General features: G+C 39.3%; 1 protein-coding gene and 1 long non-coding RNA gene across 4 annotated transcripts in view; one reads left to right on the top strand and one right to left on the bottom strand.

Moving 5' to 3' along the window:
- The window catches only part of LOC145445049 (uncharacterized), a 199,089-nt gene that overhangs the window by 39,960 nt on the left and 141,437 nt on the right, over positions 1-17,692 (bottom strand). The window lies entirely within an intron of this gene.
- On the top strand, positions 4,816-15,309 carry LOC145437890 (uncharacterized). The gene is made up of 3 exons (XM_080315278.1): positions 4,816-6,019; positions 13,520-13,569; positions 14,060-15,309. The coding sequence occupies exons 1-3, from the start codon at positions 4,878-4,880 to the stop codon at positions 15,058-15,060; spliced, it is 2,193 nt and encodes a 730-aa protein (XP_080171404.1). The 5' UTR covers positions 4,816-4,877; the 3' UTR covers positions 15,061-15,309.

Genomic DNA, 17,692 nt, shown 5'->3' with positions numbered 1-17,692 from the left:
TTTTTCAGACCTGCCATCCAAGCACTGGTAGACGTTCTTGTACAAATTCAAACAACTTGTTTGGCCGGGAAGGGTTTTAGTAATATAGTCAAAATCAAAACGAGCGAAAAAGTTGCCTTTTTAATGAGACACTTGATAGCTTAATCTACGTAGAAGCAAACTTGTTTAACATCTGAACAAAATGTTGTTAAGTATCTTCATCTTCTTAGTGTATAACAATTTTCGATTAGCCTGTGCGAATGAAATTTATTTCACAAATAAAGTGCGAATGGAGCTCAAAAAGGTTGAAAAGCACTGCTTTAGTAGATGGATAACACTGGGCAATGTTTCAATGTAAATTAACCTTACACCCGCCAGGTAATCTAGCTTTACACGCCAGACCGTAATGTTACAGTCACCTCTGGTACATTAAATCTACATTTTCTCCTGTCCATTTAGGCCCGAGACAGTAATTTTACAGTCTACCTAGTAGGCCTACCTACAACCCTACATGTTGTCCTTGTAAATCAGACTACATGTCAGCTTGTAAATTCATGTACATCCGCTACCTATCCCAAAGTAACGCGATGCTAAAATACCGCAAAAGTTTCTTCGCGCTCTCAAAACGACATTGGGACAAGCTGTATATTCATTCATAATTCACGATGAAAATGTATTGCTGCTGGAAGTCTAATTCCTCTTTAGGAGGCATGCAAGTAGTACGAGTGGTCCCAGGTGGATTCATTTATTTGTTGCACCAGTCTGATATACGGTTCGGACCAGGAGTGCGTACCTAACTTTATTTTGGCGATTCTGCCTGATAGCTTAAAATAAGCTTTATAAGTATCAAAGGTGAGTTGTTACATAAGCTCGCCCCCTCACGATACGCTACGCGCTACGTTGCTACATTCTGTGTGTTAACAATTTCTCATTTTCTGACTCACAACTTAAGGAAGTAGCTGTCAGAAATTAATGAAGGCTATCTATAATGTAAAAATAATAAACTCAAACAATTAATATTCATTAGTGTTTGGTGGACTCGCATGAGCCACGAGTAAGAGACTTTGAAATTGAATTAACTCGTTTTTTTTATCCTAAATGTCTAGAGTGGGCTCGCACTGGAGCTGGGATAAAAATGATATTACAACCAACAATAAAAGTAACTTGCTAGCGTGATTACAATAATTCGTCGATTAGATTCGATTATTGTAGTCATAAACATCGCCCCTAGACTGACGTATTGCCGACTACGATTGCGCAGTCTAAATACCCTATAAATCCGATAGCTTCTGTTATCAAAATGATTGGTCTCTTCTAACAATACTTAGTTGATAGGATGATCAGAGAGACGTGCCGTTCTCGCTGTATGCGAGGAAAATTAGCGGCCTCGTCAAATTATGCATTGATCTTTCTGCCATGTATAAGTTTAGATTTGCAAGTCGCCATTGTTGCGTTTTAAATGTGAACGCAGCATGTCAACATGACGCAAAGAATGTGTGTGAGCACCACATGCCAAATAAAGGTGCATGTATTATACCAAGCCAAGATTTACTGTAAGTTAATTTGGTTTCATTTATGATAATCCTAAAGATCTATTTTGTATCATATTCAATATATGCCTTTTTTAGATAACATCGCAACAAGCAATTATGACGTTGAGCTAATAGTATATATTATATTACTATACTACTATGATTATTGATGCATGAGAGGATTTATTTGTTCGTATTTTGATATCAAGAGTTTCTATATGGGGTGTCACAGACGATTCGCAGTTGCAGTTTCAAAACTTATCAGTAATTAGGCAGATGCTATGTGCTATTAATTCATATTCTCACGAGTTTGCGCTGAAGCACGAAATTCACGGTCTGTTAATTCATTATGTCACATTTTACTAGTCTAGCGATTCCACCGTGCCTACGAGTATCATATAATTTTGACTGTGTCAGTGAGGATTAGTAACCAGCTATCGTTTGCACATTCAGACCTATGGCGATAATACGGCTCTTCGAGTCTTTGATTGCAGCTCTTTACTGATTGCACATGCGTTTCACTATTTTCCTTGAGAGGTGCAACCTGATTATAAATTTACGCGTTTCATCTCGTCTTATCAACATGTGTATTGTGTTGTTTCTTTCCTTATGGTTTACGTAAGACTACTGTGAAATTTCTTGGATGGTGACGCTACACTACACTACATGGTTCGAACTTTGCAATAGAATTCTTGAACCGAGTGCACATAAACATTTCACCCGTAAAAATGGTAGATGGTCATTAGTGATGGAACATGGTCATCAATGATAAATCACGGCGTTTAACAATGTGCCTGATAATTGAGTAATCACGGTAGCGCAGGCCACGATCAATGCCTGGCTGATTGTGAGTACACCTCTCCCATTAGTATTGTAAAGGCTAGCAATAAAGGTCGAGTTAGGTCAAGATAATGTCGTTGAGCGATAATTGCAGGAAAGGATAGTATGAACACGAATATAGCCCTTACAAAGCAGAATATGAGAAGAGTTTGCATTCAGTTATAGCGGATATAAGCCACGGTTCATATCTGTCAAGGCCAGTTCAATAATTAAAAAGCTACTAAGCGTAAACCTCATTACGAAAGCAAATACTAAAACTTTGCAACGAGTTACCCACCGGAGACAGATTTAAAGAGTAATAATATTACTGAGCTTCATTCTTCCCTAAGTCGCTCATAAGCACTAGATACTGCTCCGCACTGCGTTGATTTCATGCCAGCCTGAGTTCAAACAGCGAACACCTTGCAGCCTAATCGAAGACACACTGTGTCACGACACAGTTATAAACTTTATTCGATAGCCTACATTTCATTGTGACGGATTTGATTCTCATTTTTAAATTTTTGTGTTGCGGCTCAGTTAAAACAAAGACTTTAGATATGCGGTTCATGCATGAAGCATATCTACCAATTCTTGTCTTATAACATCGTGGTAACAATTCATTTTGATCTGCTGCAGAATTTTCGGTCACAGCGTCAAACTCGTATATGGGATAGATTAACATTAATATAGAGAAACGGTGAGACGACTAAAACGTACGTACGATTAGCGTCAATCCGAAAAACCTATTCGCATTTCCGGTACATGACAAAAATGAGTTTAACATTTATTATCGCTTTTCCATCGCGCGACAAAAAGTGGATTTAACATCCCTTATTAACAAAATATTGAATCAAAAGATGCTGAAGACTCGAGTTAGCGGCACTGTTGATCATGGCTGCGGGAGTAGCCCGATAGAACATCGTCCTATACATTCTTGAAATGGTCCGGTTTCGCTATGGAGGTAGAGGTCTAGCACAGTGCCAAACAAGCTTATCAAATTACAATTGGGTAGCAAAGATACTCGGAGGACTTCGTTAATATTCAATAACTTTGTGGTTATTACGTCAGTATCGTTATCATCTTATTATTATTTTAATCAGGTCAAAACTCCGTAAAACTGCGTAGTAATTACATCGTTCTGTTTTATGTGACACAATTCAATACATACTGATACGAGTGCTATCCAAGTATGTGAATTTATATACTAGCTCGGCGTTGGTAATCAAATCCTGGCGACTGTCTTTGATACAATACGCTGTAATGCCCCTCTCATGAAGCCAACTTTATCGCAGCGCTAGCAATGCTTCGTGTGATAAGCCCTCGGATTGTCACGTTGATAGATTACTTCCACTTTCATTTCACACCTTTTAGAAGTTCACTGACTTGTGGTGTCGACAAGTTGAAAATAGCATTTAAATAAATCCGCATCTTTCACGCGAGAAGATGTGCAGGCTATGCTGACCATGCGATGTTAGACTCTGTATGACGTCATGACTATTGTTACCTGTTCTTGTCATGTTTTGTGCAAAGCAGTGATATTCTGAGATTAGAAGTGCCGCATTCCATGCAGTAAGACTTGGACAACTAGATAATTCTAGTTGTCTAATTTCACTAAATTAGAGCGAAATGCCAGTAATCTAATTCTAATCTAATGTTCTAATTCTAATTCTAATCTAATTTGTGAAATGTCCGTATTCTCTAATTCTAGTTCTAATCTAATTATTGTTTTCCTGAAAATCCCTCTTTGTCCGAGGCATATTGCACTATTGCAGTGAGTTAAAAAGAATATCCCGCTTGCGCAGGGAATCCAGTGCCAACCCGCCATCGCCCTACTTACACCGTGCAGTCATAGTAGATATTATGACGATTATAGCCTGCTAGAGTAGCTTGTAGTCTGCGAACAACATTCTAGTTTCTAAAACTTTACGTTAGTACATCGCCATTCTGACTAACATGGGCGATGCCCACGGTTACCATAAAAGAAGTAATATTTTATTGAAGCATAGTAAAAATCGAGCCAAGCTTGGTGTGCAGAAGTTAACCAGTCTCATGTTTGTGGGAATGCAATGTTGTTGTTGTTTATTAAACAAAAATATGTGGCGCTTATCGCCTCACGGCCTTTTGCACTACGCACTGTGATTTGATGTGAACTGCATTTTGCTGTATTTATTTCCCATATACAATTTCATTCAATTTCCAAGTTTTTGCGAACTAAGTAGCTCTAATTCTAATTCTTATCTAATCTGGAAAAAGCTTAGACGCTCTAATCCTAATTCTAATCTAATTTGAAAAAAGCTGTGTAGCTCTAATTCTAATTCTAATCTAATTATGAAAAATTGTGGAGCTCTAATTCTAATTCTAATCTAATTCAGAAAAGCTGAAAATTTTCTAGTTGTCCAAGTCTGCATGCAGTTATATTTTTTAGATTTTAACACGCAGCATAAAACCATATTATTCGCGATATTAGTTGTGTACATTGAAGGAGAGGTTCTGCATTGAATCGCAGGAGCGTCCCCGCAACAAAGTATTCCTACCGAGTTAAAAATGATGCAGCCCCATTTTCAACATCGTCAAGGCTGCAATGGCAATGTTTGCGAGGTCTGTGGAAAATGCTTCAAGAGCAAGTCTTACATGATAGTCCATATGAAAATTCACACCGGAGCCAAGGAGCTTGATGGTGACATATGCGGAAAAAGATTTGTGAGAAGTTGTGCCCCATTATCTCATCATTCATTCCGGAAGGAAATGAAAAACCACGATTGCGATATATGTGGGAAAGTATTTATCAGGAAATCAAATTTGAAAACACACATGAAAGTTCACCTCGGATTGAAAGAGTTCGAGTGCGATGTATGTGCGAAACGATTCACCACTATATACGAGATGAAAAACCACATGAAACGTCACGACAGATTTAAAGAGTTCAGATGCGATGTATGTGCGAAACGATTCACCACTATATGCGAGATGCGAAGCCACATGAAACGTTACGACAGATATAAAGAGTTCGAGTGCGATATATGTGGTAAAGGTTTCACAGCTAAGAGTCATTTGAAAACACATTATTTTATGCATGTCGGATCAACGAATTACGAGTGTGATATATGCGGGAAAGGTTTCGGACGAAAAGGTCAATTGAACCACCATTATGTGATTCACGGCGGTTTGAAAGATCACGTATGTTCGATATGCGGGAGAGGGTTCGTTTTAAAGAGTAATTTGAAAACACACTCGTTGATTCATGCACTAGCCAAAAATCATGAGTGTCGTATATGCGGAAGACGTTTCCGACAAAATGCTCAACTTGAACGTCATTATTTGAATCACGCCGGGACGAAGGATTACTATTGCCGTATCTGCGGGAAAGATTTCGCAGGAAAGGTCAATTTAAGAAAACATCATTTGACCCACACTGGCGCGAAAAATTTTGTTTGTCATGTCTGCGGAAGAGGATTCAGTACTCAATACCTACTCAAAGCCCACTATTCGGTTCACACCGGAGAGAAGGAACATAGGTGTGAAATTTGCGGTAAAGCGTTTCGTTTGAGATCGTACATTAAATCACACATGGCGGCGGTACACCTAAAAACAAATGAATATGAGTGCGAGATATGTGGAAAGGGCTTCACGAAAAAGTCTACCCTTATAAGACACTATTCCGCCCATACGAAAATGAAATACCGACAGTAGGCATGCGGATGTGTGAGGTACGTGCGACAGCATTCAATGCCGAATCCAAGACAAAGCAAGAGTCATGATGAAGTGAAAGAGTATGAGTGCGATATATATACGTGCGAAGAATTTCGTTGAAAAACATTCACCTGTGTCGAGTAATGACAAAAATATGGTGGCGACAATTTACTGAAAAATTCAGTTGAGATGGATCTCGTACCATAAATTATCATCGCTATTGGAAAGTGTGTCTTTCACATAATTCGAGGAAATGTTTTTATCAATACAACTTCTACATGTCTGGTCACATTATGTTAACAAAGAATTGGCGTGCTAAAGGTTTGAGGAAAATGCATTTACAGCAGGGTTCGTCAACTCAAAGCGGGTTGCGGGTCACGTTTGCAATTTCGTAGAGACCGCGGGCTGCACGAATCAAGATATCGAGACACAAAACAATATGCCACACTTCTCGCAACCACGATTTTAAATCTTTACGTCAGTGAAACGCTGTTCTCTCTGACATGGGAGGCGGGAATAGTTACCAGAAAAAGTATTATTTTAATAATGAAATGCAATTCGACAAAAAATATCATGATCATCAATTTTGTTTTATTTTGAACTACGGGCTGCGCGCGATACCTAACAACGATTTTCGGCAACTAAGCATTCGATATTAGCACTCACGAGACACGGTACTAGCTGAAAAACTACCCCACCTGAAAAGCTTATTCCTGTGGTGATGTCCCAAGCCGCTTTCTAAGCGTCTCAGTTTTGACAGTGTCTTGGCAATTGCACATTAAGGTAATATGCCCATTGCACTTTCTTATCCGCTGATTTTGCTCAGAATGCTGCTGCGATCCCCGAAGCCGTTTCCGTCTTTGGGGATTAGTTACATTAGGCACATGAGTATAGCTTGAAACAACAACAACAATATTTTGAAACTCAAATTAAATTCAGGATTTCAAAATGCTTTACTTTGCTTTCTTCTGAAAGTTGAAATTAGATCGCAGGTCGCGTGTGGTCATCGGGCTGCGTGTTGATAAACTTTGATTTACAGTGAATTGACGTGACAGGCTCGATGGAAATGCATTCGGCGTCGTGCGTCCGACGCGTACAGGGCCAACAAAACGAAATTTCATTCAATAAAATGCGATTCAAGGGCACCGACTATTTTTGAACTCAATTAAAACAACTCTGAAATACACTCACAATATATTGGTTTCATCCATACAACACACAAATACAAATACCAGAATGTCGATGTTTTAGAATCCCGACTTTTTTCGACTCGTCTGCTAATTATCAAGTTTGACCCAAATTCCCCCCCCCCCCACATTGCGAAATCCGTAAAAGAGGGCATAAAATCAGGACATTTATTGATATTTCCGTTGAGTTAACCTCTTTTTCGCGTCCCATGCAGAATAATCCGCCTTCACGCGCATTTTTGGTCGTGTTGAATAAATAAATCTCACAAGAAGTTCCAATATTTTCTTCCCGTATCGCCCCCAGTCGCCCCTATTTGGTATTTTCACCCCCTGTTCTCAAAATCGCCAACAAAGGGGCAATATCGCCTACTTTGGAAAACACTGTTTTAGATGGATGATGTTTACTTTTTAAATGTAATTTGGGGGTGTAGACCTTCCTTTCAGTTAATATGGGGATACTTGGGCATCGATATAGTTCATATAGTGATTGTGCGAAAAAAATTGATATTTTTTCTTCAGTCAAATTTGATTATGAATATACACTCGGTTAGTGCTTCCATCCCATCTTCAAAGATAGCAGCTTGCGTATTTCGTCACAGGGGATTTAGGGTATGTACAGATATGCGCTGATATTGTCGGTTACGAGTACGAGACATGCAGTAAGCAAAATAGGACAGTAGATCATCTCAACGGATTACCACAATAACATCATGCTAGATCAGCGGCGGGAAACCTTCACCCCGCGAGAACGTTTTGTGTGGCCCACGAGGTAATTCTCGAAATTACAGTTATAGCATCAAAACAATTAATTACCCAGGTAAAGTTGCAAGGCCTACCCAAATTTGATTAGCCTGACATCGAAATTTCGGATGTTGACGACCGACTGAAACATCAGTTCCGACGCATTGGCGTAGCAATGGGCCAGCCACAGTTTTCGTAGATGTTCGTATATGACCGATTGACAATAAAGTAGCATATTTTGTAGCAGATTTATTCGACTTGAAATGTTTCTTAGCATTTCGCGCAATTATTGCCATCCTATTCCTCGCTTTTAGTATTGGAGTCCTCCTGATAATTAAAAATGCGCATAATTTACTGAATGGAGTCTAACTATATTCGTAACTAGAGAACTTGTCTCCCAACATGCAAATTCATGTGTGTGATCGCAGTAAGTAAGATCGTCACGGATGAAATCATTGTAGAAAATGATCGACAGAGTTTCACCGAAATCTTCGTTATTGATATTTCTTAGCGCCCAATAATCCTGTCCTTGCCCAATGATTACAGTGTTATACTGAGGCGACCCGCAATATATGTAACAAACATTATTATTGATCGAATTCATTCATTACCTTTGAAAAAATTTCGCGCCTGACGCGTCTAAGACATGAACATAGGCTATATATACGTTATTAGTTTTAATGCGTATGGTAATACAGTATTGTTTTCAACGTTACCTAATTCGGTTCGCTTTATCGGACGATTACAAAAGGTCATCAACGGTCAAGTGTCCCACGCAGTGGTTCGTAAATCTCGTGTGGCCCTTTAGCTGAAAAGGTTGGCAACTCCCGTGCTAGATCTTTCAATGTTAACGATACCATCTCAGGTTTCAGGCAATTTTTAAAGCTTCCTTACTTCTAGGCGCCGTTGTATTTGTACTCGAAACAACACAAGCAACAATGTGACCCCAAATCCATTCAACAAGTTGGAAATCTTGATGCATTAAAACTACGTTTGAAAATATTGGGCCACTATATAGTCTGAATTGTTATTGATCACTCAATGGTTAATTACTAGGGATGGTGTGAACGTGAGGTTCACGTTCGCGTTCTGTGTGTGAACCTGAGAAATGTAGAGGTTCACGTTCACAAACGAACCTTGGTAGGTTCTGCACTGTGAATATTTTTCATATGTTATAATTTTCACGTCATTTTAACATATTTGGTTGAAATTTCCTTCATTTCAACTGCAGGCCACTCAATGAATGGCCACGGCAGCATAAACAATATGAACACTAAACGAGCATGCATCTTTACAATCTCAAAAATTTTACTTGTTTTGTTACAAGCGTTTGCTCGAAATATCCAGCTTTCCGTTTGTGAATATTTAGTGACTCTCTGCTGTGAGCTTGACCCGCAATCACACAACATCAAGAGCGAAATACAGTACATGTAGTAGTCAGCGAATGATACTTATTCAACCAAACAATGAAATTGATACCGTTGTTTGTTGTAAAAAATCTAGCAGGCGTACGGGGTCAATCTTGACTTATTTTTATCAAAAAAATGTTCTCGACACATGATTGGGGATGCCTGAACTACTAACCTTCTCTGATTTCATTGTTTTTCTTCGGTCCTTTGTTGGAAGCTATTTGTTTTTATTTCTTTGACGGGTCTCTTTTCTAGGCCTCGTTTGCCGTCGTAATAACGACGGTGGCAATCGAATCTGTGCGTGAGTGTTGTTAAAGGTGAGCACAGCGTAATGTAGGAGTTGAGCCGCATACGAAACAAGGAAACGTTGTTATTAGAATAATTTACTTCAACTACAACAACGGAAGTTGTGATCCTTTCGTTTGCGGTCGATTGATTTGTGATGTAACCATGGAGGATCAGTGTAATATACAATCAGTGAATGACTCGTTGCTCTGACAAGTATCACCGACGATCGCGAACAATTTGGGAATACATAAGACAGGGTGATTCATTCGACACCACTTACTAAATGACTTGAAATTGACCCGTAAATGTTGCTTCGGGTCACGAGTCAAGCCACATTTGTGAGGTGCAGAGTCAAGTCAAATCATTTCTGCAAAGAGACTGGAGTCAACTAGAGTCATACGAAAAACTTGTCTGGAGTCTGATTCCTGTCAAGTCATGCCTTGAGTCATCCAAACACTGGTAAATAGTCCCCATGGAAAATCGAGTATGGTATCTTGGCGGCATCAGTTAATATTATTATTATTATTATTATTTGCACAGCACAGTGGCGCTTATCGCCTTTGCAGGCTATGTGCGCCACGACAGTAACAAGTGTAACATTTCATTGTCTTTGATTTTTCGTCATCTTCCGGGCGACTTTTCACGTTCGCACTCTTTCACCATCGTTCTCCCTCGATTTTCATGCGCCCGTATATCTTCGTCTGTGCTGCCGACTTCTTTTGCGCGGCTCACCAACGGCGGCATCAGTTAATATCGAGCTCATGTTGTGCTCAATACTCGTGTAGCAAAGATAAGAGCAATAAAAAAGGCCGCAGCTTTGCCATTTTCTCGCAAACTACGTGTCGCTCTCCTTCGGCGAAAGCGCAAGAGTCGTCCGTCATTATTAATATTCCTCTCGCTTCATTTCAACGTAAATGAGAAGTTCCTTAGTTAGCTATTCGAGATGCGCGTGAGTCGCCCAGCATTACTGGTGTGCATCTAGTTTAAAACAAACCTAGTTGAGAAGATGACGCACGACCAGTTTTTTTCGAGACGTATGTCGTTGTCTTTGTATGTTAGAATGGTGCGCATTAGCTTTGTAGTTTTGATTTCACATTGTGAAAAGAATTAGTTCAGATTTGTGTTGCACCATAGCTGTAATTTCGACGATCGTGTTCTTTTGATAGCTGTGAACACCTTCGCTCAGGGGGCAGCATAACTACGTTTGTGGGAATATTCTATTTTCTCTGTCGGGCATTTTCAAATTCTGATGCTAGCCATTCTTATTCCTTATCAATGTGGGCCGGTTACTTAGGTTTCATTCGATTTATTACGCAATGAATGTGAAAGGGTCACTGAATATTTGGTTTACTGCCTGGGGTAAACTAGTTGTTGCTGTGTCGACGCAAGTTAATAGCAACCACCAGGTGTGCCCACGATTTCCGTGTAATGGATGATTAGTAAACTGAGAAAAACTAGGAAAAGCTGCTGATAAATTACTCATCTTCTGCTCATTTTTGCTAGCCGCTTTCTGTGATTGTTGCATAGAGATTCAACATTATTGTCGTTACTGTAATTCTGTTTGCTTTGTTTCTTTTCGGAACAAAAAATGAAAAAATTTCTGATAAGTTGTAACTAGTTATCAAGATGAAGACATTTTCTGTTGTTTGTCTCACTTCAACTTCGGAGGGAATTCTCTTCAGAAGAGCTATATTTAACAATAATATAGAAGCTGATGATCATCTAAAATTCGTCTTCGGTCAAAATACATCCAATCTCGATGGGATGATTTCGATACAGAGCATCGTGTCATGGTGGGAATTTCATCAACGAGAACCACTTATAATGTAATAGACCATAATTAAAATGAAACTTTAGATTTCTTTTATTATAATTACGTAGGCGATTAAGTTGATAATAGGCCTACAGGTCATTTCAAAACGTACCGCTGACAGTAAATACAAGTTATAGCGATGACGAATTTGTGATCTAGTGTTTATAGTTCAAAATATGATTGGTAGTCAATATACAACAAAAGACGATGTTTAATATAGTGGGTTTGTCACATGCATATGACCCAGGTATTAGGCACTGTACTAGAAAGGAATTATTATGGAACAAAGCTATCAATGACGGACACTTATCCGATTGCTATGGGATTAACTAATACCTATGCATGAAACATTTGAGAGGTCGGCAGTGTTATTGATGTAGGTTTAACAGTCGCCATTGACATGTAGTATTTAATGGATAATTGAGCTATATTTATTATTCAAACACTGATAAGTGAGTACCGTCTACAATGCATCTCTGTCTACATGAACCCGGTCTACTTACAACAATAATACAACCAGCTATTGCGTTGAAACGAGAATGAATCGCATTTTAAGGCTATATGGAATTTAGAGAACTCGAACATGAGTTCCTTTTTTATTATACAGTGATCAATGGACCGATTAGGATAGCATTTCTCAAACTTTTTACGACGCATCCCCTTGATGATAGGTGAAAATATTTGCGCCCCTTCTCGTCATATCAAAATAATATATTAAAAATACGCAATCATTGTGCAGAATGCTCACAATGCCAACGCATTGCTTGGTGGCACGGAATGTGTTAGGGGTGTTCAGACACTTTGCAAATACGAAATTCGGACCAATATTTTTGTGCTGGTGGTATACCGCGATTTCGAGAACGAATGGTTCAGAAAATCCTCTTTTAAATCTTGACGAATATACGATCTAATTTTTGCACTTCTCCTTCACTCTTATTAGTCTATCTGACTTCTTCCAGATATCTTTCGCTTTGTTTGTTTGTTTGGTTGTTTTGGGGTATTCATGGTGTTTGTCGACTGCTATGGTCATTTACACCAGGCCGATATTCTTCATATTTTCCGTAACTGCCGACTTATAGGACGGCCCACCTCTAGGCTTTTGTAAGACACCGCTGACGCGGATGAGGTGGCGAGGAGGAGCCTAGGTAAACCTCCATCGGAATTCGAAAGTCGACCTCGGTCGGACTCGAACCCACACCAATTGGTGTTGCAGCCGCGGATTATACCACTGCGCTATCTCGCCACTTCTTTCGCTTTGTAAATTTCGCCAAGTCCAAAGTGGCAATAAAATTTATCTCGTTCCCCATCATGAGCAAAATCGCATGCAATTATATGTGTGACATATATACTGTGTATAGAACTGGATTCCAACGTGGGCGATTTGGAGAACCAAGGGTGAAAATACCAAAGAGGGTGACGTAGGGGCGATTGGGGCGACAATGCTACGATTTTTAGTGGGATATATTAAAAACAAGGCCTAAAAAATCACGCGAAGGCGGCTCATTCTGATTATGATGCAAAAATAGGTCAACTCAACGGATAGCGGATGCGGAAACCGGTTTTCCGAGCACATGCACCTTGGAAAAATGACCGTTTTTAATAAATTCACTATCGATCAGAGTTGAGTGCATAAATTTACTGTTTGTATGTCCTCTTTTCGGGATCCGTAAATAGAGGGGGTGAAAACTCGTCTCGAGATTGAAGGAGGGCGATGAGTAGAAAGAGGTTGGGAACCACTGGTGTATATGACCAGCATCAAAATATTTGGCAGCGATATTGACATGTATTGATTTTAGTCATTCATGTATATTCCTGAACGTACTATCACTCTAAATTCACAGCGCTGAATGACACGCAACATTGTGCATAGGTATATACAATATTTGGCTGATACATAGTATTGGCTGAGATCTGACATCGAGAATTCGTCATGTTGTGTGCACGTCCGCATATCACCAGGGAATATGGGATCATGCTCATATGATGTGTCTATGACTTCACATGCATATCGGTAGTCATTCCGAATGAATTTTATGCGGTGTCAAACATTCATACCAGATATCAATTGGGAGGTAGTTCGAAAAGCCTCGCAAAATGGGATTTGATCGGTATGGTTAATAACCCTAAGCTATAGATTTTTCATCAGGCGGTAGTGTTTATAGTAATATTATTAATGATATAACTAACCAAGGATGTTAATCGACGGTGGTGCCGGGCTTGAAGCAAATAGGTAGGTGATCAGATATTATGGTCGTGATGTACCAATACTTGACTGACGACTCGCTTTCTTGAGATTTGCTATGATCTGACTTTACATACCTACGATACTCACGTTACTCCTTGATGTTAGTGTTACTTTCTTAAATGTGCTTATACTTGAATACTTTTGAATACTACTTCACATACTACTTCAAGTCTACTTCACTTAGTTTGGGCATGCTCGAAAAATTCTACATGAAATTGACCAGAAACGTACTGGAATAATTCTACCTATAATTCAGCCCGAAATAACAAATTCGACCTCCCATGACTGTGTAATATTTTACATTGCGATCCTCTGTGATATATAAAGATGTAATCTTCCGGTCATCTTTTGAGATTGCAGTACTGAACTATATATTAAGGGCAAAAGTAAACGCGACGATATTCAAAGAATGGCTGGCGTATTGAATCAGATGAAAGTCATAGAATCGAAGTCTCCTTGCATAGTGAGGAAGGACAGTGTCAATTCGGGACATCTTGACGAGGGCAGTGAACATATTTGTGAGGTCTGCGGAATGGCATTCACCCGGAAGCATGCCATGAAAGTCCATTTGAAAATTCATACCGGAATTAAAGAGTTCGAGTGCGACATATGCGGGAAACCTTTCATCAAGAAATTTGACATGAGAACGCACATGAAAATCCACGCCGCACTGAAAGAGTTTGAGTGCAATGTATGTGCGAAAACCTTTTCGCGAAAGTTTCAACTTACAAATCATTATGCTACACACATGGGAATCAAAGACTATAAATGCGAAGTATGCGGTAAGGCTTTCGTTACAAACACCAATTTGAAGACCCATTATCTGTTTCATACCGGAATGAAATATTATGACTGCAGTATATGCGGAAAGGGGTTTGGACGGGAAAGTGAATTGAAAAGGCATTATATGATTCACACCAGAGCGAAACAATATGTGTGTCATATATGCGGAAAAGACTTCACTACTAAAAGTCATTTGAAAACACATTATTTAATTCATTTTGGAGTAAAAGCACACGAGTGTGATATATGCGGAAAAAGTTTCGGTCAAAAATCTCATCTAACATATCACTGCCTGATTCACACGGGAGAAAACCAGCATCAGTGCGACATTTGCGGTAAAACATTTCGCTCGAAGTCGTACGTTAAGGTACACGCGAAGATGATCCACTTAAAAGAGAGCAAGTATGAATGCGATATATGCAGGAAACGCTTCATGAGAAAGTCTCACCTGAAACAACACTATTCCGTTCATGCGGCAGTGAATTACCATTGCAAAATATGTGGGAAAGCATTCAATGTAAAATCAAATATGAAAAAACACATCAAAATTCACGTGGATAATACGGAGTGATGTTGCACTATATATTGATAAATCGTTGCTGAAAAACCCTTTCCAGTACTGCATTTGGGAATTCATGAAACAGAAGGAAAATCAGGATCAACTGAATCCTCGGAACAATTCCAAGAAAAGATCTTCAGGAGCAGAAACCAGGGTTGTAATAACTCGAGTCATGACTCGACTCGAGTCAGATACGAGTCACTATTTTCTGATGACTCGACTTGACTCGAGTCATTTTCTCAAAATACAGAAAGGACTCGACTCGACTTGGACTCGAGTCATTGCGCATGACTCGAACCAAGTCATATGACTCGAGACGCAGACGGCCAAGACCGATATTTTATCATAATTTCGAAGAATAGTAAAGTAACCACCTTATTGGGATTTCGTTTATTGGTACTAGCACGCGAGAATGCGATCAGAACCTGCTAAAAGTAAGGAAAATTACTATATTATAAATGCGAACCATTCAAAATCACCAAACAGAGTTATAAAAAGTGAATTTAACTTGATTTTAGCTGGGAACTGAGCAGTCAACGTATTGACTTGGACTCGACTTGAGTCATAATGCCATGACTCGGACTCGACCCTCTGATCGATGACTCGGACTCGGACTTGACTCGGTGGTGAGTTGAAAATGACTCGACTTGACTCGAGTCAAAATTATAAAAGTGAAATTGACTTGTGACTCGGAGCCTTGTGACTTCGTTACAACCCTGGCAGAAACCATTATCACTATCAGAAAATTGAACTTATATCCGAGGAAACGGTCTGACTAATGGGCCTAGCTATATTGATATTAAGATATAATAGATCGTGGTTTAAATAAATTGGTCTGCTGCGGGATCGTAGAAAATGCATTTGACGTCGGTCTCAGCATCGAACTCGTGTTGGAGAAAAGCTATATGTGCGACGGAAGATGGATTTCCGTTACGATGGCGCTAACTGAATATTTTCAAAAGCGAATGTTCTTCATCCGAAACGCTTGGTAATAGCTATTGGGTGTTCGCTGTTGAAGGTTATCTCTATTCATCACATGATAGCGCTTCATGCTACCAGTAGCTTGATTTTCGTGATTTATTCTATTATACAGGACTAACTACCATGTGAGCCTTATTTGATATTTGAATCGAAATTGTAGTTTTTGTTTATTTTAACTCTCTGAAGAATTGATTATTTGCAGCTTGCTATCTGAAGGAATTTTAACTTGAATGCAAACAGTCATTACGCCAGCGTACTCTATGAACTCGGGAAATTAATCATAATTGGAGCCCGATGAACAACTGAATGCTGTGTGCCAGACATTGAGCCATTATTGAATCAACGTAATCAATTTTGGTTACAAATCAGGTTGTCATAGACCAGAGGTCTCAAACACGCGGCCCGCGGGCCACATGCGGCCCGCCAAAGCGTTTTGTGCGGCCCGCGACGACATTTTAGATTTTTATTATTTTGGCAATATTTAAGTGACACATATATCTTTTCAGGTTATAAAGTGAAAATTCCCTCTTGAATTGCTCCGAAAGCCTGAAACTATTCATCAAACTTCACTATCAAATCAAATGCAAACGCTACCAATGCGGTGGATGATTCACTATTTCGTCACATTTCCAATTCATGATGACAGCCCTGACCATTAGACGATTCTTGACTGAAATTTGTGATTTGGACTCGGACGCGAGCTTTCTTAGAATTGCTCAGACTCGGGCTAACTCGATGGCGAAATGAAAATTACTCGGGTGGATTTGGAGTGACTCGGAATGCCGTGAATTTGTTAGAAACATGGACGCAAGACAACTAATCGAGTATCAGGTGATCAGTAATAGATCAGAAGGTCGCAGCTTGGTATTTCGCTATCTAAGCAAGTAGTTATGGCAACCATTGGCAATCTGTTAGTTACACATTTTGGTCGCTAAGCCATGTTATTATATAAGGTCTATTAAACGTAGTGGTACGCTCCAATAATGTAACAACAATAATGAGCCGTTCGGCGTTCCGACATTTCAATCACTGGGGCACATTCATTAATATATTTATATTATTTGAAGATATTTGGCCATGAGATTAATAAATAGCCTAGGCCTACTTATCAGAAGTATACCCGAATCCTGGATTGGAATTACAAAGCTAAACCTAAAAATGTTTTGATATCAGATCAGCCTCTATTATCAATCTGTTAAATTCGAAAAATTCATAGTAGCTTCAAAATTATAACCCGATAGCTTTTATGATATCATCATACATTTGTCCACCCATATGGTGTCTATATCTTATAATTAATATATATCAAGTACAACAACAATTCTATTCAAATAGGTATAAGTGCGATGATTCTTTTCGTGCCAGGCCTAAATTGATACAAGACTAAATCACATTTTGCCGATGTGTGTTTACTGCCAGTCTGCTGAATCGGCTCACTTTCAATAGGACAATTCATTCCCACCAAATAAGGCCTACTTGGAAAGGCATAGAATACCCCTATAAATGCTGCCGCTCGCGGTGTCGTCAAAACTGGAAAACTGGCCCGCGAGAACATTTGACTTTGAGACCTCTGTCAGAGACAGAAGGCTTTTATGACCATAGTTGAGGTTAGGGCTGCATTTAAAACAAACGGTGATTTAAAACATCTTTTAAACAGTATTTC

Source organism: Botryllus schlosseri, chromosome 1, assembly GCF_051294905.1.
Source record: "Botryllus schlosseri isolate E-star chromosome 1, Bs_hap1, whole genome shotgun sequence".
NCBI lineage: Eukaryota > Metazoa > Chordata > Ascidiacea > Stolidobranchia > Styelidae > Botryllus > Botryllus schlosseri.
The sequence above is the reverse complement of the archived record's forward strand: the minus strand, read 5'-3'. Positions and strand labels throughout refer to the sequence as shown.

What these genes read in the sequence shown, in the direction of transcription:
- LOC145437890 (XM_080315278.1), top strand. Translation starts at nt 4,878, where the DNA reads ATGATGCAGCCCCATTTTCAACATCGTCAAGGCTGCAATGGCAATGTT. An exon ending in ACGAAAATGAAATACCGACA is followed by an intron (nt 6,020 to 13,519) that starts GTAGGCATGCGG and finishes CATTCATACCAG; the next exon opens with ATATCAATTGGGAGGTAGTT. An exon ending in CGCAAAATGGGATTTGATCG is followed by an intron (nt 13,570 to 14,059) that starts GTATGGTTAATA and finishes TCATCTTTTGAG; the next exon opens with ATTGCAGTACTGAACTATAT.